Source organism: Pseudophryne corroboree, chromosome 6 (genome assembly GCF_028390025.1).
Source record: "Pseudophryne corroboree isolate aPseCor3 chromosome 6, aPseCor3.hap2, whole genome shotgun sequence".
NCBI lineage: Eukaryota > Metazoa > Chordata > Amphibia > Anura > Myobatrachidae > Pseudophryne > Pseudophryne corroboree.
The window spans coordinates 564,711,437-564,736,654 of NC_086449.1; the positions used below are offsets into that span (position 1 = coordinate 564,711,437).

Here is a 25,218-nt window from a genome sequence, read left to right on the forward strand (position 1 = left end):
TATACGCACGGCCCCTGCTGTAACAGATCCTCTCGTAGAGGAAGAGGCCAGGGATCTCCTATGAGTAATTCCTGAAGATCTGGATATCAAGCCCTCCTTGGCCAGTCCGGAACAATGAGGATCGCCTGAACCTTTGTTCTTCTTATGATCCGTAGCACCTTTGGAATGAGTAGAAGCGGAGGGAACACATACACCGACTGAAACACCCATGGTGCCACTAGGGCGTCCACAGCTATTGCTTGAGGGTCTCTCGACCTGGAACAATATCTCTGAAGTTTCTTGTTGAGGCGAGACGCCATCATGTCTATTTGAGGAATTCCCCAATGACTTGTCACTTCTGCAAAGACCTCTTGATGAAGATCCCACTCTCCTGGATGGAGATCGTGTCTGCTGAGGAAGTCTGCTTCCCAGTTGTCCACTCCTGGAATGAAGATCAGTGACAGAGCGCTTGTATGTCTTTCCGCCCAGCGGAGAACTTTTGTGGCCACTGCCATTGCTGCTCTGCTCTTTGTTCCGCCCTGGCAGTTTATGTGCGCTACTGCTGTTATATTGTCCGACTGGATCAGGACAGGCAGATTGCGAAGATGTTCCGCTTGAAGAAGGCCGTTGTAAATGTCCCTTAACTCCAGAACGTTTATATGTAGACAAATTTCCTGGCTTGACCATCTTCCCTGGAAGGTTTCCCCCTGTGTGACTGCTCCCCAGCCTCGGAAACTCGCCTCCGTGGTCACTAGGATCCAGTCCTGGATCCCGAACCTGCGTCCCTCTAGGAGGTGAGAGCTGTGCAGCCACCACAGGAGTGAGAATCTGGTTTTGGAGGACAGGTTTATTTTCTGGTGCATGTGCAGATGGGATCACTTGTCCAACAGGTCCCACTGAAACACTCTGGCATGGAATCTGCCAAATTGAATGGCCTCGTAGGCCGCCACCATCTTCCGCAGCAATCGAGTGCATTGAAGTATTGACACTCTCACTGGTTTCAGTATTTGTTTGACCAGACTCTGAATTTCTAGAGCCTTTTCCACTGGAAGAAAGACTCTCTGTAATTCTGTGTCCAGAATCATTCCCAAAAACGACAGCCGTTTCGTCAGAATTAACTTTGACTCTGGCAAGTTTAGGAGCCAACCATGTTGTTGCAGAACCGTCAGGGAGAGCGTAATGTCCTGCACCAGTTTGTCCTTGGATCTCGCCTTTATCAGGAGATCGTCCAAGTACGGAATAATTGTGACTCCTTGCTTGCGCAGGAGAACCATCATTTCCGCCATTACCTTGGTGAAAATCCCCGGAGCTGTGGACAGACCAAACGGCAATGTCTGAAATTGGTAATGACAATCCTGAATGGCAAACCTTAGGTAAGCCTGATGCGGAGGATATATGGGGACGTGTAAGTAGGCATCCTTTATGTCGACCGACACCATAAAATCCCCTTCCTCCAAACTGGAGATTACTGCTCGGAGAGATTCCATCTTGAATTTGAATTTTCTTAAGTAGAAATTGAGGGATTTTAGGTTCAGAATTGGTCTGACCGAGCCGTCCGGCTTCGAGACCACGAACAGACTCGAATAAAGCCTTCTCCCTGTTGTGACGGGGGAATCCTGATAATGACTTGATTTTTTTTTAATGCAATATTTTTATTGAAGAGAAGCCGAATAAGCTGATACAAATCAAACAGGAGATGATGACTCCAAATAAATTCAAAATAACATACATGATATCCCGTGGGATATGACCAAACATAGCAAGAACAGGGGAGAACATCAACAATACAATATATATGTCGACAACAGTTTTTCCGTGTTTGAACGAAAGGTAAAGAGAGAAAGGGAAAGAAAAGATCAGAGATGAAGAGAGTAAGAAAGAGAGGGGAGGGGGGATGGGAGAGTGGGGGACCACTAAGGGAGCACACAAGGTATAGTCATTTCGTGGGGGGTAGCCCCCACTATCTTCAATCCTTAAAACCATGGACAGTATATCACCACTTTTGCCTATTGGAACCCGTTTGACACAGTATATCATACCCTGGCAGTAGAGGATATAGCATAAGTGAACCAAGGTTCCCAAGTCCTCCTATATTTCTCTGACCTGTCATGTAAGGAAGCTGTGATTTTCTCCATCATGGAGATATGCCATATTTTAGACAGTAACATGCTCCTAGGGGGGGTAGTGGTCTTTTTCCAACTTTTAGCTATCACACATTTGGCGGCATGAAGAATTTGGAGTACCAGGTTGCCCGCATGGCTGCCAAAATTAGGCAAAGGTAGGCCCAATAGAGCCGACCAGGGACCCAATGTTACCTGAGAACAGATAATAGATCCAATAAGAGTTTCCACCTGGGCCCAGAACGGGCGGATTTTGGGGCATGACCACCAAATGTGTTTGAAATCTCCAATTTGACCACACTCACGCCAGCACAATGGGGAGGACCCGGGGAAAATCTTATGCAGTGTCGCTGGGACCCGATACCATCTAGTATAGACCTTATAGGAGTTTTCCTTCACTAGGGAGGAAATTGAGGACTGGGCTACATTTTGTCTAATGATCTCCCATGAATCTTCCTCAGGGGGAGGGCCCAGGTCCTGCTCCCATTTACGTTCATGGGGAAGTATGTTCGCTGCCTTCAGAGAGCGTAATAAACCATAAAGTATAGAAATAATACCCTGTCGCATAGGGGAATAAATACAGAGACGTTCCAAAGGGGTGAGTTGGCGAATAACCTGGGGTTTAGGAAGGGAACTTAAGAAGGAGCAGAGTTGTAGATATTCGTAAAGTACAGGTTGGGAAATGCCATATTTATCACACAGAGATTTTAGGGAGCGCCAGGAGGAACCTTCTACAAAATCAAACACCAGTCCCGGACGTGGGTTCAGGTGGAGCCACGAATGGGACCGTAAGGTGGAGCCAGGGGGGAAATCCTCATTATCCTAAATAGAAGTGATGGGAGATGGAAAAGTAGAGAGACCATAATGCCGAACGCAGAAAAACCACAGGGAGCAGGTGAATTTTGTGGAGGGGGCACACGTTTGTATCGTCCGATGTGGCTTGACCGGTGTGAGTAGGGAAACCAAGGTGGAGACCCCGGCCGACAAGCGCTCGATTCGTATCCAGGGTAGATGGGGCTCTGGAGAAAACCAAGCGAGAGCCTGGCTCAGGTGGGTTGCATGATAGTATTTACGGATATCCGGTAAACCTCTGCCTCCAGCTAGTGGGTCACGCACCAGAGTGGAAGTCCTAATTCTAGGAGGTTTACCAGACCATACAAATTTTAGGAAGAGTTTCTGCATTCGACATAAAGCCTCAGCGGGGATGCGTACAGGAATTGTTTGAATCAGATACAAAAGCCTGGGTAGGAGGTTCATCTTTACTGAGACTATCCGTCCGAACCAGGCTATATCTGTTTGTCCCAGGCTCGTAGGTCAGACTCAATACACTTAAAAAGGGTTGGGAAATTTTCGGAATATAGAGAATCATAGGAATTTGTGATGAACACACCTAAGTACTTAATTTTCTTGGAGCGCCATGAAAAATTAAAGTTAGCAGCTAGGAGAGACCTGGCATCCTCACTAAGATGCAAAGGGAGGGCTTCTGATTTGGAATAATTAATGCGATATCCTGAATAATAAGAGTATGACGATAGAGTTTTGAATAGGTTAGGGATAGATATATGGGGAGAGGAAAGAGTTAACAAACATCATCTGCAAATAATGACATTTTGAACTCTTCGTCACCAGCAGAGATACCCTTAATATCGGGGTTGGCCCTAACCATACACGCCAGAGTTTCGATAGTCATAGCAAAAATTAATGGTGACAGGGGACACCCCTAGCGCGTACCGTTGTTAATGTGGAAAAGGCGAGAGTCCTTGCCATTAACCCGAACTCTAGCGGAGGGGTTGGAATAGAGTGCCTGAATGCCCTGAAGTAGGCTTCCTCCCAGGCCGAACCTACGCAGGGTGGCAAATATGAAGGGCCACAGTATTTTATCAAAAGCTTTCTCTGCATAGAGCGAGAGAAGGATAGAGGGCAATCTAGCTTTGTTAATAAGATGGACTAAATTAATAGTTCTGCGGGTGTTGTCTCTAGCTTGTCGGCCTGGGATGAAGCCCACCTGGTCAGCGTGTATCAAATGCGGGAGAACTGAGTTTAACCTCCAGGCTAGGATTTTGGCAAAGAGTTTAATATCATTATTTAGTAAAGAGATGGGGCGGTAACTAGCACAGGAGTTGGGGTATTTCCCGGGTTTATGGATTAAAACAATTCGTGCCTCCAATGTACGGGGTGACAAAGGGTTACCTCTAAGGAATCATTAAAGAGCCTACAGAGGTGGGGCAAGAGAATCCCCTTGAATTTCTTATAATACATAATTGACATCCCATCAGGTCCAGGGGCCTTACCTGGCTTCTGAGTCTTAAGTGCATTATCTATTTCCTCAATAGTTATCTCTGAACCCAACTGAGACACCGTCGAACCACTCAGTGATGGTAGGTTACATTTATCTAAAAGGGATTCAATCCCCTCATTGAATCCCAGTGAGGATGAGGGAGCCGCTTCCGTATTATATAATGATTTATAAAATTCCTCAAATTCACCCAGAATGTGGTCAGGGTCATGAGTCAATACCCCCTGTTTAGTACGAATAGATAAGATGTTTTTGGAAGAAATCTGAGCCCTCAACTTCCTGGCCAGGAGTTTATCTGCCTTATCCCCTTTTTCATAATAAATCTGGTTAAGGCATCTAAGGCATTGTTCAGTCTTGTGAGATATAACAGCATATTAAGTTCACCCCTAACTTTAAGTAGCCGATCTAAGTCAGCCGGGTTCAGAGAAGACTTATGAACTTCCTCCATATGGTGGAGTTGGTCAGTTAACTCCATGATCTTTTGGGAGCGCTGTTTAGTGAGCCTGGCCGCGATCTGTATGAAGTGGCCCCGGAGGACCGCTTTATGCGCCTCCCACAGGGTCATGTCAGGCATACCAGGCGTCTGATTCAAGTTAAAATAATCAGTTAGCGCCTGAGTAGTTTGCAGTGGAACATCAGAATGTTGGAGGAGGGCATCATTAAGGGACCAGGAGGGGGGGGAAAGAGTGCGGGACAAACCAGAAAGAGTCAAAGATACCGGGGCATGGTCAGACCACGTAATTGGATGAATACAGCATTTCTGGATCCTAGAGGTCAAGTCTCTCCCAATCATAATCATATCAATTCTTGTATATAGATTGTGAACTGGGGAGAAAAACGTATAATCTTTAACTAAAGGGTCGAGAACCCTCCAGGAATCAAATAGTAAGTGGTTTTTAAGTAGTGACAGCAAGGCTCTGGAATTGCGAGTACTTGTGTGGGACTGGGACAATGGGAGGGAGTGGGAGCGGTCGAGACTGTGATGGAGTATAGTATTGAAATCCCCTGCCATTAAGATATCGCCTTTCCTACATTGGGCGATTTTGGAGTCTAATGAGGCGAAAAACGAGGCCTGATTAACATTGGGGGCGTAGACGTTGACCAGAGTGATGGGAACATTATTAAGCTTGCCCACTATGATAAGGAATCTACCCCGTTTGTCCATAATGATTTTTTCTGGTTCTAAGTGTAGATGGGCGGGAATCAATATGGCAACCCCTCGTTTCTTCTGGGCGTGATCACATGCGTGTATGACGACTGGGTGGCGTCTAGAACGCAATTCAGGATAGGAAGTACCTCTAAAGTGCGTCTCCTGGAGGAATACCACATCTCCCCCAACCTGTTTCAGAAAAAGAAATAATTTGGTCCTCTTTTGGGGACTATTGAGACCCTTCACATTATAGGATATTACGTTAACAGACATAGCAGTATAAATAGAAGCAGAACAAGAACGGCCCTAAGGACCCATGGTTGGTCTCCTGGGGGAACGAGGGAAAGAGGGGGAATAGAAAGCAGAAAAAGAGGAGAAAAGAAACATCAAGAACAATACAAGGTAAACAAGTATAACAGACCGAGCCAAAGACCCATTGTACGCTTCGTACGGGTCCGCATGTTTGAGCTCCCGTATGGGGTATTAAGGGAGAGAAAATCTCCCTTATGCTCAAAACCGACTATAATGGCTCAGTGGAGGGCACGGCGCCGAACACCAAGGGGCCCACTGACTGACCAAGAGGGTGACTATGGGGTTCGTAGCAACAAATGACCGTAATGAACCACATTAGAATCCTGTAAACAGAAAAAACATATGCTCAGTTATATAAGCTCAGTATGAAAAGAAACTTAAAACCTCTAAACTAGTAAGCACAACAGTATGAAATGACATGCATTAACCCATCAAGGCAGCTGTGAAGGAAAGTTCACGGAGGGTCGCGTCTAGCAGAGGTTTTCGCCGGGACTGTCGACCAGAGGCGTCGAGGTGCTCGCTGTGGGAGAGGTGAGTTTGGGGTGCGTTGGAGACCCGGTGCAACCTGCGGGGGGGAAGGCTTGTCAGGCTCCGGAGGAGGCAGGTTAAGTCTCAAAAGAAGCCGATGGGCATCCTCCTTGGATCGTGCTAGTAGCCTCTTCCCATCAAGCTGCACAATCAAGGCAAAGGGATAACCCCATCTATAGCGGATTTGATTCTCTCTGAGGATTTGGGTGTACTCCCTCAGGTCGAAGCGCCTCTTAAGAGTAGTAGGGGATAAGTCCTGAAACACCAGCAGCCTATGCGTTTCAAACAGACACATGTCCTTGTTCCGAGCAGCAGTCAGTATTCTGTCCTTAGTTTTGAAATAGTGACAGCGTAGGACCACGTCTCTCGGAGGGGACGATGGTGAAGGCTTTTGGCGCAGGGAGCGATGAGCCCTATCTAGGAGGAACTGCTCACGCGGAGTGTCTGGCAGGAGATGTTGAAAAAAGCGGAGGAGGAAATCTTCCACTTGTGCTGGTTCCACCGACTCCGGAATGTATTTGATACGTAGATTATTACGTCGTGCGCGATTATCTGCATCCTCCTGTTGGTCTTGGAGTAGGTAGATGTCTTCCTGCATAACGTGGACCGAATGTTCCATCTCCTGCTGGAAATTAATGACTTCATCGATTTTCTGTTCGACATCATTAGTGCGAGCCCCAAGATCAGATATCTCAGCCTTAAGTCCGGAGATGGCTTTATGGATCTCCGAGTGGAAAGCCTGTTTCAACGATTTCATCTCAGTAAGGATAGAGGAAATGCAATCTTTCATGGAGGGATCTGGAACAGGCGAGTCTTCCTCAGATTCCGAGACAGGGGCAGGAGGGGGGGCGGCTGGCAATTTAGGTGCACTAGTCTTCATCTTAGAAATAAAGGAAGACATCTCCGCAGAGGGTGTAGCTTTCTTGGACTTAGGCATGGTGTGCGACAGTCCCGGAAATAGAAAAGGTCAAAGGTCAAAACTGAGCAATAGCGTAAAAAGTCAGTGATCCATCATAGGACGTGTAATGAGAATAAGCATAAGCACGAGGCCCCCAGGGCTGCACCCATAGGTAATCAGCAGCGCATTCCTCTGCTCAAAAGTATCATAGAAGACTGGGGCATAATGCAGGTGTAGTCGTAGGTAATGGCCAGGAGATGGCGCCCCTGGATTGTAGATTGTAATACAGGAAAGCCCAGAGCAGTAGTAAAATATCAGGGAGCCCCAGCAACCTATATTTTGATTCAATACTGAGGAGAGGGGGGATCTAAGCAGCTAGAGCCCCTGCAGGGAGGGGTGGGGGCACACTAGCAAGCACAGCTTGATTGAGCAGTCACAGAGGCAGGGGGGAGAGAAGCTGCCAGCACTTGGGAGAGGCAAGATGGCCGCCGCCAGGGCCTGCAGAGGGTACCTTATCTTCCACAGGCCTTGGAAGGAGATCTCAGTCATCCAGAGGGGGCCCCGAGGGTCAGGAGCCACCCAGCAGGGCACAATGGAGGAGGTCCGAGGGCCGCGGAGCGCCCCGAGAGGTCCCGTCGCAGCCGCGCCGGGCACGGAGCTCACGGGCGGGCCGACTCCAAACTCAAGCCCCCGGCGCCGGACCGGGGAGGAGGCCGCAGCGGTAAGAGGGCACGTAGAGCCGCCCGGCCACGCCGGATCGTCTTGTGGGGTTGACACACAGGGTGATGGTGCACCCGGGCGGGAGATGACAGGCGCCGGCAACGCTGCGGGAAATTCGTTTAATAGGTCCCCTGTGCAGGAGCTCCGGAGCCGCACGTCCACCCAGCTCAGCTGCCAGGCCACGCCCCCCCCCCCCCCGATAATGACTTTATTTTGACACAACTTTTGTATTGCATCGCATACTACCTCCCTGTCCAGAAGAGAAGCTGGTAAGGCCGATTTGAAAAATCGACGAGGGGGAACGTCTTGAAACTCTAGTTTGTACCCCTGGGACACTATTTCTAATACCCATGGGTCCAGGTCCGAACGAACCCAGAACTGACTGAAGAGTTTGAGTCGTGCCCCACCGGTGCGGACTCCCGCAGAGGAGTCCCAGCGTCATGCGGTGGATTTGGCAGAAGCCGGGGAGGACTTCTGCTCCTGGGAACCCGCCACGGGTGGAGATCTTTTACCTTTTCCTCTTCCTCTATTAGCAAGGAAGGAATAACCTCAGCCTTTTTTGTATTTATTTTGCCGAAAGGACTGCATCTGATAGTGGTGAGCTTACTTTTGTTGTGGAGGAACATAAGACAAAAAAGACGACTTACCCGCGGTAGCCGTAGATACCAAATCAGCGAGGCCGTCACCAAACAATACACCACCTTTATACGGTAGAGACTCCATAGCTTTCTTAGAGTCAGCATCAGCATTCCATTGATGAATCCACAATGCCCTCCTAGATGAAACTGCCATGGCATTGGCCTTTGATCCAAAAAGGCCAATATCTCTCACCGCTTCCTTTAGGTAGGCTGCAGCGTCCCTGATATAACCCAGCGTTAAAAGGACGCTATCCCTATCTAGGGTATCTATATCAGATGACAAATTATCTGCCCACTTCTTGATAGCACTACTCAACCACGCAGATGCAATGGCTGGTCTGAGTAGTGTACCTGTGGTGACGTAAATGGATTTTAACGTATTTTCCTGTCTACGATCCGCAGGATCCTTAAGGGCTGCAATGTCAGGAGACGGTAGAGCCACCTTTTTAGACAACCGTGATAGAACCTTGTCCACAATGGGGGGTGACTCCCACTTTTCTCTATCTCCAGAGGGGAAGGGATACACCACCGGAATCCTTTTGGGAATCTGAAACTTTTTGTCAGGATTTTCCCACAGCTTTTCAAAAAGAGTATTCAGTTCATGAAAGGGAGGAAACGTTACCTCAGGTTTCTTTCCCTTATACATACAGACCCTTTTATCAGGAACAGTAGGGTCCTCAATGATATGCAATACGTCTTTTATTGCCACAATCATGTACTGAATGCTCTTTACCAATTTTGGGTCTAATCTGGTATCACTATAGTCGACACTGGAGTCAGTGTCCGTGTCAGTATCTTTGTCTGCCAACTGAGCAAACAAACGCTTATGTGACCCGATGGGGTCTGGACTTGTGATAACACAACCTCCACAGATTTCTATCAAGCCTGGTTTTGAGACTCAGATTTATCTAATCTCTTACTAATAAGAGCCACATTAGCATACAAAGCATTCAACACATTTACCCAATCAGAAGTCGGCGGTGCCGACAGGGTCACTCCCACAGCCGTTTCTGTCCCTAATACAGTCTCCTCCTGGGAAGAGCACTCAGCCTCAGACATGCCGACACACGTGTACCGACACCTACAGACACATAGGGGACTGACCCACAGTAAAGCCTGTCAGAGAAACACAAAGGGAGTTTGCCAGCTCACAACTCAGCGCTTATCCCGGTTATGAAACTCTTATATATATTGCCTCAGACCTGTAGCGCTTATATAATTAGCTTATTTTAAACCAAATTAACTGTGCTCCCCCCCCCCTGTTTTGCACCTTGTTACTTGTACAGCAGTGTTGAGGAAGGACCAGCGTCTCTGCAGCTCTGTGCAGAGAAAATGGCGCTGAGTAGAGCTGTGAGGGCTAAGCCCCGCCCCCTTAATGGCGCGCTTCAGCCACGCTATTTTTTAACATATTTATACTGGCGGGGGCTATGATTTAATGCCTAGGCACTTATACCACTCTTTGCCAGTCTCATATGAGGTTTTATATGCTGCCCAGGGCGCCCCCCCCCCCGCACCCTGCACCCTGTAGTGCCGCTGTGTGTGGGAGCATGGCGCGCAGCGCGATCGCTGTGCGGTACCTCAAAGCCGTCACTGAAGTCTTCTGATCTTCTTCTACTCACCTGACTTCTGACTTCTGGCTCTGCAAGGGGGGTGACGGCGGGCTCTGGGAATGAACCCCTAGGCGTACCTAGTGTTCCAAACCCTCAGGAGCTAATGGTGTCCTGTAGCCAAGAAGCAGAGCCTTTAACTCACTGGAAGTAGGTCTAACTTCTCTCCCCTAAGTCCCACGAAGCAGGGAGATTGTTGCCAGCAGTCTCCCTGAAAATAAAAAAACCTAACATAAGTCTTTTTCAAAGAAACTCAGTAGAGCTACTCAGAGTGCATCCAGTCTGCCTGGGCACAATTCTAAAACTGAAGTCTGGAGGAGGGGCATAGAGGGAGGAGCCAGTTCACACCCCTTTGAAAGTCTTAAAGTGCCCATGTCTCCTGCGGATCCCATCTATACCCCATGGTTCTTGAAGTGTCTCCAGCATCCTCTAGGATATATGAGAAAAAGGATAAGTACATAAATCCCGTTTTCTCCTACATCCAGTGAGGGACACTGATGATGGGAACTTCTCAGTGCTGCTGTTATAGGGTTGAATGTTCTAGAGCTACCATGTACAGCACCTTATGTCCAAAACTAGCATATTTTTTTTTTACGAGAAAACAGTTGATCTTAATGTAATCCATCTAGCAACTGTTTGTTTCAATGCAGGCCAACCTCTCTTATGGGTATGAAATGAGAACCCATAGATCATCAGTTTCATCAGTTTCCTAAACCCAAGCATCCTATAAACTTAAATATTTAGAGTCCTTCTAGTGTCTGAAGAAGTGAAGAGACCCCTCTTCTCAAGATTGATCTTGGTACAATGATTCAAATGAAATCTAGAAGCTACGTTAGAGTGAAAGTATAGCTTTGACCTATGGACAGCTCTATCCAGAAAAATTAGATATACGGATCTTTAATGATTTCAAGACTAAGCTCACATCCTAAGAAACTATTAGATGTTTATGTACATAGGGAGTAATTCCAAGTTGATCGCAGCAGGAAATATTTTAGCAGTTGGGCAAAACCATGTGCACTGCAGGGGGGGCAGATATAACATTTGCAGAGAGAGTTAGATTTGGGTGGGTTATTTTATTTCTGTGCAGGGTAAATAATGGCTAATTTATTTTTACACTGCAAATTAGATTGCAGATTGAACACACCCCACCCAAATCTAACTCTCTCTGCACATGTTATATCTGCCTCCCCTGTAGTGCACATGGTTTTGCCCAATTGCTAACAGAATTCCTGCTGCGATCAACTTGGAATTACCTCCATAACTCCCTAAAAGAGTTTGCTTTTCTAGTAAAGTGCCATCCTCTTCTGAAAGAAGACAGAAACACCTGAGAATGTTAGAAACTTAAAAAAGACTGGATCTCAATCCACTATCATGCTGGAGAACATTTAGTCCTGTCCTTCTTTGGTTTCTATTATCACAAGGTAGATCTTTGTTCCTCCCTGATGGTAGATAGATGCCACTGCTGTGTTGTAAGTACGGGCTTTCACAAAAAATAAATTTCCCTCCGACTAGATTGTACTGTATGTGCCATCACTCGCACGTAAGTGTGAAAAGATCTGCCTGGCTTCTAAGAAGAGGTTGAGTAAAGCCCCATTTCTGTCGGATCTGGTGACATGGGGATAACCACCAGCTTTTGTAGAGTCTGCATCTTACTAAGGTCTCTACGAATATTATGGTGAAGATTACTTGACTGAAGATTACCTGGCTGCCCAAGCCTGCTTTCCCCACTGTTATTCTCATTGGAGGTCATTCCGAGTTGTTCGCTCGCAAGCGGATTTTAGCAGATTTGCTCATGCTAAGCCGCCGCCTACTGGGAGTGAATCTTAGCATCTTAAAATTGCGAACGATGTATTCGCAATATTGCGATTACACACCTCGTAGCAGTTTCTGAGTAGCTCCAGACTTACTCGGCATCTGCGATCAGTTCACTGCTTGTCGTTCCTGGTTTGACGTCACAAACACACCCAGCGTTCGCCCAGACACTCCTCCGTTTCTCCGGCCACTCCTGCGTTTTTTCCGGAAACGGTAGCGTTTTTTCCCACACGCCCATAAAACGGCCTGTTTCCGCCCAGTAACACCCATTTCCTGTCAATCACATTACGATCGCCAGAACGATGAAAAAGCCGTGAGTAAAATTACTAAGTGCATAGCAAATTTACTTGGCGCAGTCGCAGTGCGAACATTGCGCATGCGCATTAAGCGGAAAATCGCTGCGATGCGAAGATTTTTACCGAGCGAACAACTCGGAATGAGGGCCATTGTTCACTTGAAATAAGGGGGGTAATTCCAAGTAGATCGCAGCAGGAATTTTGTTAGCAGTTGGGCAAAACCATGTGGGTAATTCCAAGTTGATCGCAGCAGGACATTTTTTAGCAGTTGGGCAAAACCATGTGCACTGCAGGGGAGGCAGATATAACATGTGCAGAGAGAGTTAGATTTGGGTGTGGTGAGTTCAATCTGCAATCTAAATTGCAGTGTAAAAATAAAGCAGCCAGTATTTACCCTGCACAGAAACAAAATAACCCACCCAAATCTAACTCTTTCTGCACATGTTATATCTGCCTCCCCTGCAGTGCACATGGTTTTGCCCAACTGCTAAAAAATGTCCTGCTCCGATCAACTTGGAATTACCCCCTATGTGCACTGCAGGGGAGGCAGATTTAACATGTGCAGAGAGAGTCAGATTTGGGTGTGGTGTGTTCAATCTGAAATCTAATTTGCAGTGTAAAAATAAAGCAGCCAGTATTTACCCTGCAGAGAAACAAAATAACCCACCCAAATCTAACTCTCTCTGCACATGTTATATCTGCCTCCCCTGCAGTGCACATGGTTTTGGCCAAATGCTAACAAAATTCCTGCTGCGATCAACTTGGAATTACCCCCAAGGCCTCTTATTTACCTGCAGTGAGAAAAGACCTAGATATGTTGCTGGGCAGAAAATAATATTTGCCTCGCTTTACTTAGCTAATGATCCTTTCTAGTTCGGCCCAAATAATACATTTACTGAAAAGTGCAGCAACTGCAGAGTCTTCCACAAAGTATTTCAGACAAAGCTAAGAAAACACAGAGTACCAGACTTCATCCTGAACCTTCTATATCCAGTTGCCGGCGTCCCCTGCAAAATGTAAGAGAAAGAAAGGTTATGCTGATTTCTGAGTTGCATGTGTTTCATTAAAATTTCCATATTTTGTCCATTCCACCTGCTATTATTTCATATTCCAGGACACTGAGCTTGATCTGTAGAAACATGAAGTATGGATGTCAGATGAAGATGGATCTGATTCAGTACTGGCAGACGCTGTTGTACTCAGGAAAAGACCCAGCAGTGGAATGTGAAATGTTATTACACAGAATAACAGGTGATATTGGGCAGGATTCATTATGGATCGCTATTAAGGCTGAGATAGCGATGTTCAAAAATCTGCTCTTGCTAAAAATTTGCATGTGAAGAGCCGCCCAGAAAGGATAAAAGACGCCCACCGATGCATTCGCAAATTTGCATATGAATTAGCAGAATCGCAATGCATATGCAAAAAATGAGAACCGTTGACAGTTGCAGCTGACGCCAGCATACGCAAATCAATGAGAATGCAGTCGCACCTGGTGCCACGTTTTTAAACGCAACGTCTGCAGATGACGTCAGATACACATCCTAAAAACGGCCATGACACGCCTGCATTTTCCTACCACTCCCTGCAAACGCCAAATTACCACCCACTAACGGTCACTTCCTGTCAATCAAAATGCGTTCTCTTTACCACGAGGCTGCAACGCAGTGCAATCGCATTTTTCCCTTCGTGCACACGCAGTAGGTTTGCAGCGCATGCGCCGTCCGACAATAATCACTCACTGCGTGCAATCTTACATTTGCAAATGGTAATGAATCAGGCCCGTTGTGTGGTTATGAACATCAGCACTAGCATCTGCACTTTCAGAGTTGTTCAGACCATTCATGAGTAGTCAGAGACATGGCAGTTACTTATAAAATCCAGCAGGTGGAGCCATATTATAGAAAACAGGCTGCAGTATTAAAAACAGACTAAGATTTTTTTTTACTTCACTGTTGTACAATGAGCAATATTTGGATACAATGGGTATTTTCTTATAATGGCAAATTTGCACTAAACATGATAAAGGTGAGCATAATGCCGGGTAAGTAACACAAATAATAAGATTTTACTTACCGATAAATCTATTTCTCGTAGTCCGTAGTGGATGCTGGGGACTCCGTCAGGACCATGGGGAATAGCGGCTCCGCAGGAGACAGGGCACAAAACTAAAGCTTTAGGATCAGGTGGTGTGTACTGGCTCCTCCCCCTATGACCCTCCTCCAAGCCTCAGTTAGGATACTGTGCCCGGACGAGCGTACACAATAAGGAAGGATATTGAATCCCGGGTAAGACTCATACCAGCCACACCAATCACACCGTATAACTTGTGATCTAAACCCAGTTAACAGTATGACAAACGTAGGAGCCTCTGAACAGACGGCTCACAACAAATAACAACCCGATTTTTTTGTAACAATAACTATGTACAAGTATTGCAGACAATCCGCACTTGGGATGGGCGCCCAGCATCCACTACGGACTACGAGAAATAGATTTATCGGTAAGTAAAATCTTATTTTCTCTGACGTCCTAAGTGGATGCTGGGGACTCCGTCAGGACCATGGGGATTATACCAAAGCTCCCAAACGGGCGGGAGAGTGCGGATGACTCTGCAGCACCGAATGAGAGAACTCCAGGTCCTCTTTAGCCAGGGTATCAAATTTGTAGAATTTTACAAACGTGTTCTCCCCCGACCACGTAGCTGCTCGGCAGAGTTGTAATGCCGAGACCCCTCGGGCAGCCGCCCAGGATGAGCCCACCTTCCTTGTGGAATGGGCCTTGACAGATTTAGGCTGTGGCAGGCCTGCCACAGAATGTGCAAGTTGAATTGTGCTACAAATCCAACGAGCAATCGTCTGCTTAGAAACAGGAGCACCCAGCTTGTTGGGTGCATACAGTATAAACAGCGAGTCAGATTTTCTGACTCCAGCCGTCCTTGAAATGTATATTTTCAATGCCCTGACAACGTCCAGCAACTTGGAATCTTCCAAATCGCTAGTAGCCGCAGGCACCACAATAGGCTGGTTCAGGTGAAACGCTGACACCACCTTAGGCAGAAAATGAGGACGCGTCCGCAGTTCTGCCCTGTCCGAATGGAAAATCAGATATGGGCTCTTATACGATAAAGCCGCCAATTCTGATACTCTCCTGGCTGAAGCCAGGGCCAGTAGCATGGTTACTTTCCATGTAAGATATTTCAAATCCACCGATTTGAGTGGCTCAAACCAATGGGATTTGAGAAAATCCAAAACTACATTCAGGTCCCACGGAGCCACTGGGGGCACAACCGGGGGCTGTATATGTAGTACTCCTTTTACAAAAGTCTGGACTTCAGGAACTGAAGCCAATTCTTTCTGGAAGAAAATCGACAGTGCCGAAATTTGAACCTTAATGGACCCCAATTTGAGGCCCATAGACAATCCTGTTTGCAGGAAATGTAGGAATCGACCCAGTTGAAATTCCTCCGTGGGGGCCTTCCTGGCCTCACACCACGCAACATATTTTCTCCAAATGCGGTGATAATGTTGTGCAGTCACCTCCTTCCTGGCTTTAACCAGTGTAGGAATGACCTCTTCTGGAATGCCTTTTTCCTTTAGAATTCGGCGTTCAACCGCCATGCCGTCAAACGCAGCCACGGTAAGTCTTGGAATAGACACGGTCCCTGCTGAATCAGGTCCCGTCTTAGAGGTAGAGGCCACGGATTTTCCGTGAGCATCTCCTGAAGTTCCGGGTACCAAGTTCTTCTTGGCCAATCCGGAGCCACGAGTATCGTTCTTACTCCCCTTTGCCGTATAATTCTCAGTACTTTGGGTATGAGAGGCAGAGGAGGAAATACATACACTGACTGGTACACCCACGGTGTTACCAGAGCGTCCACAGCTATTGCCTGAGGGTCTCTTGACCTGGCGCAATACCTGTCCAGTTTTTTGTTGAGGCGAGACGCCATCATATCCACCTTTGGTTTTTCCCAACGGTTCACAATCATGTGGAAGACTTCTGGATGAAGTCCCCACTCTCCCGGGTGTAGATCGTGTCTGCTGAGGAAGTCTGCTTCCCAGTTGTCTACTCCCGGAATGAACACTGCTGACAGTGTTATCACATGATCTTCCGCCCAGCGAAGAATCCCTGCAGCTTCTGCCATTGCTCTCCTGCTTCTTGTGCCGCCCTGTCTGTTTACGTGGGCGACTGCCGTGATGTTGTCCGACTGGATCAACACCGGCTGACCCTGAAGCAGGGGTTTTGCCAGGCTTAGAGCATTGTAAATTTCTCTTAGCTCCAGTATATTTATATGAAGAGACATCTCCAGGCTTGACCATACTCCCTGGAAGTTTCTTCCCTGTGTGACCGCTCCCCAGCCTCTCAGACTGGCATCCGTGGTCACCAGGACCCAGTCCTGTATGCCGAATCTGCGGCCCTCTATCAGATGAGCACTCTGCAACCACCACAGAAGAGACACCCTTGTCCGTGGCGATAAGGTTATCCGCTGATGCATCTGCAGATGCGATCCGGACCATTTGTCCAGCAGATCCCACTGAAAAGTTCGTGCGTGGAATCTGCCGAATGGAATTGCTTCGTAAGAAGCCACCATCTTTCCCAGGACTCTTGTGCATTGATGCACAGACACTTTTCCTGGTTTTAGGAGGTTCCTGACAAGTTCGGATAACTCCTTGGCTTTCTCCTCCGGAAGAAACACCTTTTTCTGAACCGTGTCCAGAATCATTCCCAGGAACAGCAGACGTGTTGTCGGGGTCAACTGAGATTTTGTAAAATTCAGAATCCACCCGTGTTGTTGCAGCACTACTTGGGTTAGTGCTACTCCGTCCTCCAGCTGTTCTCTGGACCTTGCCCTTATCAGGAGATCGTCCAAGTAAGGGATAATTAATACGCCTCTTCTTCGCAGAAGAATCATCATTTCGGCCATTACCTTGGTAAAGACCCGAGGTGCCGTGGACAATCCAAACGGCAGCGTCTGAAACTGATAATGACAGTTTTGCACCACGAACCTGAGGTACCCTTGATGTGAAGGGCAAATTGGGACATGCAGGTAAGCATCCTTTATGTCCAGGGACACCATAAAGTCCCCTTCTTCCAGATTCGCTATCACTGCTCTGAGTGATTCCATCTTGAACTTGAATTTTTGTATGTACAGGTTCAAAGATTTCAGATTTAGAATAGGTCTTACCGAGCCGTCCGGCTTCGGTACCACAAATAGCGTGGAGTAATACCCCTTTCCCTGTTGTAGGAGGGGTACCTTGACTATCACCTGCTGAGAAAACAGCTTGTGAATGGCTTCCAATACCGTCGCCCTGTCTGAGGGAGACGTTGGCAAAGCAGACTTTAGGAACCGGCGAGGGGGAGACTTCTCGAATTCCAACCTGTAACCCTGAGATACTACCTGCAGGATCCAAGGGTCCACCTGTGAGCAAGCCCACTGTGCGCTGAAATTCCTGAGTCGACCCCCCACCGCTCCTGAGTCCGCTTGTACAGCCCCAGCGTCATGCTGAGGGCTTTGCAGAACCCTGGGAGGGCTTCTGTTCCTGGGCAGGGGCTGCTTGCTGCCCTCTCTTACCCCTTCCTCTGCCCCGGGGCAGATATGACTGTCCTTTTGCCCTCTTGTTCTTATAGGACCGAAAGGACTGCGGCTGAAAAGACGGTGTCTTTTTCTGTTGGGAGGGGGTCTGAGGTAAAAAGGTGGATTTTCCGGCAGTTGCCGTGGCCACCAGATCCGATAGACCTACGCCAAATAATTCCTCCCCTTTATACGGCAATACTTCCATATGTCGTTTGGAATCCGCATCACCTGACCACTGTCGCGTCCATAAACTTCTTCTGGCAGATATGGACATCGCACTTACTCTCGATGCCAGAGTGCAAATATCCCTCTGAGCATCTCGCATATAAAGAAAAGCATCCTTTAATTGCTCTATAGTCAATAAAATACTGTCCCTATCCAGGGTATCAATATTTTCAGTCAGGGAATCCGACCAGACCACCCCAGCACTGCACATCCAGGCTGAGGCGATGGCTGGTCGCAGTATAACACCAGTATGTGTGTATATACTCTTTAGGGTAGTTTCCAGCCTCCTATCAGCTGGATCCTTGAGGGCGGCCGTATCAGGAGACGGTAACGCCACTTGTTTTGATAAGCGTGTGAGCGCCTTATCCACCCTAGGGGGTGTTTCCCAGCGCGCCCTAACCTCTGGCGGGAAAGGGTATAATGCCAATAACTTTTTTGAAATTAGCACTTTTCTATCTGGGTTAACCCACGCTTCATCACATACATCATTCAATTCCTCTGATTCAGGAAAAACTACAGGTAGTTTTTTCACCCCCCACATAATACCCCTTTTTGTGGTACTTGCAGTATCAGAGATATGCAAAGCCTCCTTCATTGCCGTGATCATATAACGTGTGGCTCTACTTGAAAATACGTTTGTTTGTTCACCGTCGACACTAGATTCAGTGTCCGTGTCTGGGTCTGTGTCGACCGACTGAGGTAAAGGGCGTTTTACAGCCCCTGACGGTGTCTGAGACGCCTGGGCAGGTACCAACTGGTTTTCCGGCCGTCTCATGTCGTCAACTGATTTTTGTAATGTGCTGACATTATCACGTAATTCCATAAACAAAGCCATCCATTCCGGTGTCGACTCCCTGGGGGGTGACATCACCATTACCGGCAATTGCTCTGCCTCCACACCAACATCGTCCTCATACATGTCGACACACACGTACCGACACACAGCAGACACACAGGGAATGCTCTTATCGAAGACAGGACCCCACTAGCCCTTTGGGGAGACAGAGGGAGAGTTTGCCAGCACACACCCAAGCGCTATAATATATATGGGAACAACCTTATATAAGTGTTGTATCCTTATAGCAGCTTAAATATATAAAATATCGCCAAAAAAAGTGCCCCCCCCCTCTCTGTTTTACCCTGTTTCTGTAGTGCAGTGCAGGGGAGAGTCCTGGGAGCCTTCCTCACAGCGGAGCTGAGCAGGAAAATGGCGCTGTGTGCTGAGGAGAATAAGCCCCGCCCCCTATTCCGGCGGGCTTTTCTCCCGTAGTTTGTAATATCTGGCAGGGGTTAAATACATCCATATAGCCTCAAGGGCTATATGTGATGTATTTTTTAGCCATAAAAGGTATTTACATTGCTGCCCAGGGCGCCCCCAGCAGCGCCCTGCACCCTCCGTGACCGTTGGTGAGAAGTGTGTGACAAACAATGGCGCACAGCTGCAGTGCTGTGCGCTACCTTCAAGAAGACTGAAGAGCCTTCTGCCGCCGGTTTCTGGACCTTCAATCTTCAGCATCTGCAAGGGGGGTCGGCGGCGCGGCTCCGGGACGAACCCCAGGGTGAGACCTGTGTTCCGACTCCCTCTGGAGCTAATGGTGTCCAGTAGCCTAAGAAGCCAATCCATCCTGCACGCAGGTGAGTTGAACTTCTCTCCCCTAAGTCCCTCGATGCAGTGAGCCTGTTGCCAGCAGGACTCACTGAAAATAAAAAACCTAAAAACTTTTTCTAAGCAGCTCCTTAAGAGAGCCACCTAGATTGCACCCTGCTCGGACGGGCACAAAAACCTAACTGAGGCTTGGAGGAGGGTCATAGGGGGAGGAGCCAGTACACACCACCTGATCCTAAAGCTTTAGTTTTGTGCCCTGTCTCCTGCGGAGCCGCTATTCCCCATGGTCCTGACGGAGTCCCCAGCATCCACTTAGGACGTCAGAGAAAATTTCATAACATACCATATCATAACATTGCATACTGTAATACACACACACATATATATATATATATATATATATATATATATCTTAGTGCACTGAGCGCCTGATTCAGAATTGGGAATAAAATAAGAAAGAGCAAGTAACTGTGTAACTGGAGAAACCTTGTTGCACTATAAGGGATAGAAATGCATTTTTTTTATATTTTTTTTGCATGCAGGGTAAATACTGGCTGCTTTTGCATGTAGCTCAGAAGCGATTTAGATTTCAGTTTGGTCCCATCCCAAATCTAAATATCTCTGCAGTGCAACATGGTTTTGACAAGGTGCACAGTTATTTGCTTTTGTTTGCTTTACTTCCAAATCAGGATAAAATAAGAATTTACTTACCGATAATTCTATTTCTCGGAGTCCGTAGTGGATGCTGGGGTTCCTGAAAGGACCATGGGGAATAGCGGCTCCGCAGGAGACAGGGCACAAAAAAGTAAAGCTTTACTAGGTCAGGTGGTGTGCACTGGCTCCTCCCCCTATGACCCTCCTCCAGACTCCAGTTAGGTACTGTGCCCGGACGAGCATACACAATAAGGGAGGCATTTTGAATCCCGGGTAAGACTCATACCAGCCACACCAATCACACCGTACAACTTGTGATCTAAACCCAGTTAACAGTATGACAACAGAAAGGGCCTCTTAAAGATGGCTCCTTAACAATAACCCGAATTAGTTAACAATAACTATGTACAAGTATTGCAGATAATCCGCACTTGGGATGGGCGCCCAGCATCCACTACGGACTCCGAGAAATAGAATTATCGGTAAGTAAATTCTTATTTTCTCTATCGTCCTAAGTGGATGCTGGGGTTCCTGAAAGGACCATGGGGATTATACCAAAGCTCCCAAACGGGCGGGAGAGTGCGGATGACTCTGCAGCACCGAATGAGAGAACTCCAGGTCCTCCTTTGCCAGGGTATCAAATTTGTAAAATTTTACAAACGTGTTCTCCCCCGACCACGTAGCTGCTCGGCAGAGTTGTAATGCCGAGACCCCTCGGGCAGCCGCCCAAGATGAGCCCACCTTCCTTGTGGAGTGGGCTTTTACAGTTTTAGGCTGTGGCAGGCCTGCCACAGAATGTGCAAGTTGAATTGTGTTACAAATCCAACGAGCAATCGACTGCTTAGAAGCAGGTGCGCCCAACTTGTTGGGTGCATACAATATAAACAGCGAGTCAGATTTTCTGACTCCAGCCGTCCTTGCAATGTATATTTTTAAGGCTCTGACAACGTCCAACAACTTGGAGTCCTCCAAGTCGCTAGTGGCCGCAGGCACCACAATAGGTTGGTTCAGATGAAATGCTGATACCACTTTAGGGAGAAAATGCGGACGAGTCCGCAGTTCTGCCCTATCCGAATGGAAGATTAGATAAGGACTTTTATAAGATAAAGCCGCCAATTCAGATACTCTCCTGGCAGAGGCCAGGGCTAGTAACATAGTCACTTTCAATGTGAGATATTTCAAATCCACCTTTTTCAATGGTTCAAACCAATGGGATTTGAGGAAATCTAAAACTACATTTAGATCCCACGGTGCCACCGGAGGCACCACAGGAGGCTGTATATGCAGTACTCCCTTGACAAAAGTCTGGACCTCAGGGACAGAGGCCAATTCTTTTTGGAAGAATATTGACAGGGCCGAAATTTGAACCTTAATGGATCCCAATTTGAGACCCATAGATAATCCTGATTGCAGGAAATGTAGGAAACGACCCAGTTGGAATTCCTCCGTCGGAACCCTCCGATCCTCGCACCACGCTACATATTTTCGATAAATGCGGTGATAATGTTTCACGGTGACTTCCTTCCGTGCCTTAATCAAGGTAGGAATGACTTCTTCTGGAATGCCTTTCCCTTTTAGGATCTGGCGTTCAACCGCCATGCCGTCAAACGCAGCCGCGGTAAGTCTTGAAAAAGACAGGGACCCTGCTGTAGCAGGTCCCTTCTCAGAGGTAGAGGCCACGGTTCGTCCGTGAGCATCTCTTGAAGTTCCGGATACCAAGTCCTTCTCGGCCAATCCGGAACCACTAGTATTGTTCTTACTCTTCTTTGCCGTATGATCTTCAATACCTTTGGTATGAGCGGCAGAGGAGGAAACACATACACTGACTGGTACACCCAAGGAGTTACCAGTGCGTCCACAGCTATTGCCTGTGGATCTCTTGACCTGGCGCAATATTTGTCCAGTTTCTTGTTGAGGCGAGACGCCATCATGTCTACAATTGGTCTTTCCCAACGGTCTATTAACATGTTGAAGACTTCTGGATGTAGACCCCACTCTCCCGGATGAAGATCGTGTCTGCTGAGGAAGTCTGCTTCCCAGTTGTCCACGCCCGGGATGAACACTGCTGACAGTGCTATCACGTGATTCTCCGCCCAGCGAAGAATCTTGGCAGCTTCTGCCATTGCACTCCTGCTTCTTGTGCCGCCCTGCCTGTTTACATGGGCGACCGCCGTGATGTTGTCCGACTGAATCAACACCGGCTTTCCTTGCAGGAGAAGTTCCGCCTGGCTTAGAGCATTGTAGATTGCTCTTAGTTCCAGAATGTTTATGTGAAGAGACTTTTCCAGACTCGTCCATACTCCCTGGAAGTTTCTTCCTTGTGTGACTGCTCCCCAGCCTCTCAGGCTGGCGTCCGTGGTCACCAGGATCCAATCCTGAATGCCGAATCTGCGGCCTTCTAATAGGTGAGCCTTCTGCAACCACCACAGAAGTGACACCCTTGTCTTTGGTGACAGGGTTATTCGCAGGTGCATCTGCAGATGCGACCCTGACCATTTGTCCAACAGATCCCTTTGGAATATTCTTGCATGGAATCTGCCGAATGGAATTGCTTCGTAAGAAGCCACCATTTTTCCCAGGACTCTTGTGCATTGATGTACTGACACTTTTCCTGGTTTTAGGAGGTTCCTGACCAGATCGGATAACTCCTTGGCTTTTTCCTCTGGAAGGAAAACCTTTTTCTGAACCGTGTCCAGAATCATTCCTAGGAACAGCAGACGAGTTGTCGGGATTAAATGGGATTTTGGAATATTCAGAATCCACCCGTGTTGTCTTAGCACCTCTTGAGATAGTGCTAAAGCTGTCTCCAGCTGTTCTCTGGACCTTGCCCTTATTAGGAGATCGTCCAAGTATGGGATAACTAATACGCCTTTTCTTCGAAGAAGAATCATCATCTCGGCCATTACCTTGGTAAAGACCCGAGGCGCCGTGGACAATCCGAACGGCAGCGTCTGAAACTGATAGTGACAGTTTTGAACAATGAACCTGAGGTACCCCTGGTGTGCGGGGTAAATCGGAACGTGTAGATACGCATCCTTGATGTCCAAGGATACCATAAAGTCCCCTTCTTCCAGGTTCGCTATCACTGCTCTGAGTGACTCCATCTTGAACTTGAACTTTTTTATGTAGAGGTTCAAGGACTTCAGATTTAGAATATGCCTTACCGAGCCATCCGGCTTCGGTACCACAAATAGAGTGGAATAATACCCCTTTCCTTGTTGTAATAGGGGTACTTTGACTATCACCTGCTGAGCGTACAGCTTGTGAATGGCTTCCAACACCCTCTCCCTTTCGGAAGAGACGGTTGGTAAGGCAGACTTCAGGAAACGATGAGGAGGATCCGTCTCTAATTCCAACCTGTACCCCTGAGATATTATCTGCAGGATCCAGGGGTCTACCTGCGAGTGAGCCCACTGCGCGCTGTAATTTTTGAGACGGCCCCCCACTGTCCCCGAGTCCGCTTGAGAGGCCCCAGCGTCATGCTGAGGTTTTTGCAGGAGCCGGGGAGGGCTTCTGTTCCTGGGAAGGAGCTGCCTGTTGGTGTCTCTTCCCTCTTCCTCTGCCTCGTGGCAGGTACGACAAGCCCTTTGCTCTCTTATTTTTGTAGGAGCGAAAAGGCTGCGGTTGAAAGGTCGGTGCCTTTCTCTGTTGGGGAGTGACTTGAGGTAAAAAAGTGGATTTCCCGGCAGTAGCCGTGGCCACCAAGTCTGATAGACCAACTCCAAATAACTCCTCCCCTTTATACGGCAAAACCTCCATGTGACGTTTTGAATCCGCATCGCCTGTCCACTGTCGTGTCCATAAGGCTCTTCTGGCTGAAATGGACATAGCACTCACCCGAGATGCCAGTGTGCAAATATCCCTCTGTGCATCCCGCATATAGATAAATGCATCCTTTATTTGTTCTAACGACAGTAAAACATTGTCCCTATCTAGGGTATCAATATTTTCAATCAGGGATTCTGACCAAACTACTCCAGCACTGCACATCCAGGCAGTTGCTATAGTTGGTCGTAGTATAACACCTGCATGTGTGTATATATTCTTTTGAATAACTTCCATCTTTCTATCTGATGGATCCTTAAGTGCGGCCGTCTCAGGAGAGGGTAACGCCACTTGTTTGGATAAGCGTGTGAGCGCCTTGTCCACCTTAGGGGGTGTTTCCCAGCGCGCCCTAACCTCTGGCGGGAAAGGGTATAATGCCAATAACTTTTTTGAAATTATCAACTTTTTATCAGGAGCAACCCACGCTTCATCACACACGTCATTTAATTCTTCTGATTCAGGAAAAACTGTTTGTAGTTTTTTCACACCATACATAATACCCTGTTTTACGGTATCTGTAGTATCAGCTAAATGTAACGTCTCCTTCATTGCCAAAATCATATAACGTGTGGCCCTACTGGAAAATACGTTTGAATTTCTACCGTCGTCACTGGAATCAGTGCCCGTGTCTGGGTCTGTGTCGACCGACTGAGGCAAAGGGCGTTTTACAGCCCCTGACGGTGTTTGAGGCGCCTGGACAGGCATTAATTGATTGTCCGGTCGCCTCATGTCCTCAACTGACTGTTTAAGGGAAGATAAACCATCACGTAATTCCACAAATAAAGGCATCCATTCTGGTGTCGACCCCCTGGGGGGTGACATCTGCATATTTGGCAATTGCTCCGCCTCCACACCAATATCGTCCTCATACATGTCGACACCACGTACCGACACACACCGCAAACTCACAGGGAATGCTCTAATGAAGACAGGACCCACTAGCCCTTTTGGGGAGACAGAGGGAGAGTCTGCCAGCA

At 47.6% G+C, this 25,218-nt stretch overlaps 1 protein-coding gene across 1 annotated transcript in view; it reads left to right on the forward strand.

Annotated features, from left to right (window-relative positions):
- The window catches only part of LOC134932925 (putative tetratricopeptide repeat protein 41), a 244,185-nt gene that overhangs the window by 179,273 nt on the left and 39,694 nt on the right, over window positions 1–25,218 (forward strand). Inside the window, exon 9 of the mRNA XM_063927785.1 lies at window positions 13,471–13,607. Coding sequence (XP_063783855.1) covers window positions 13,471–13,607 — 137 coding nt within the window. The remainder of the gene's footprint in view (window positions 1–13,470; window positions 13,608–25,218) is intronic.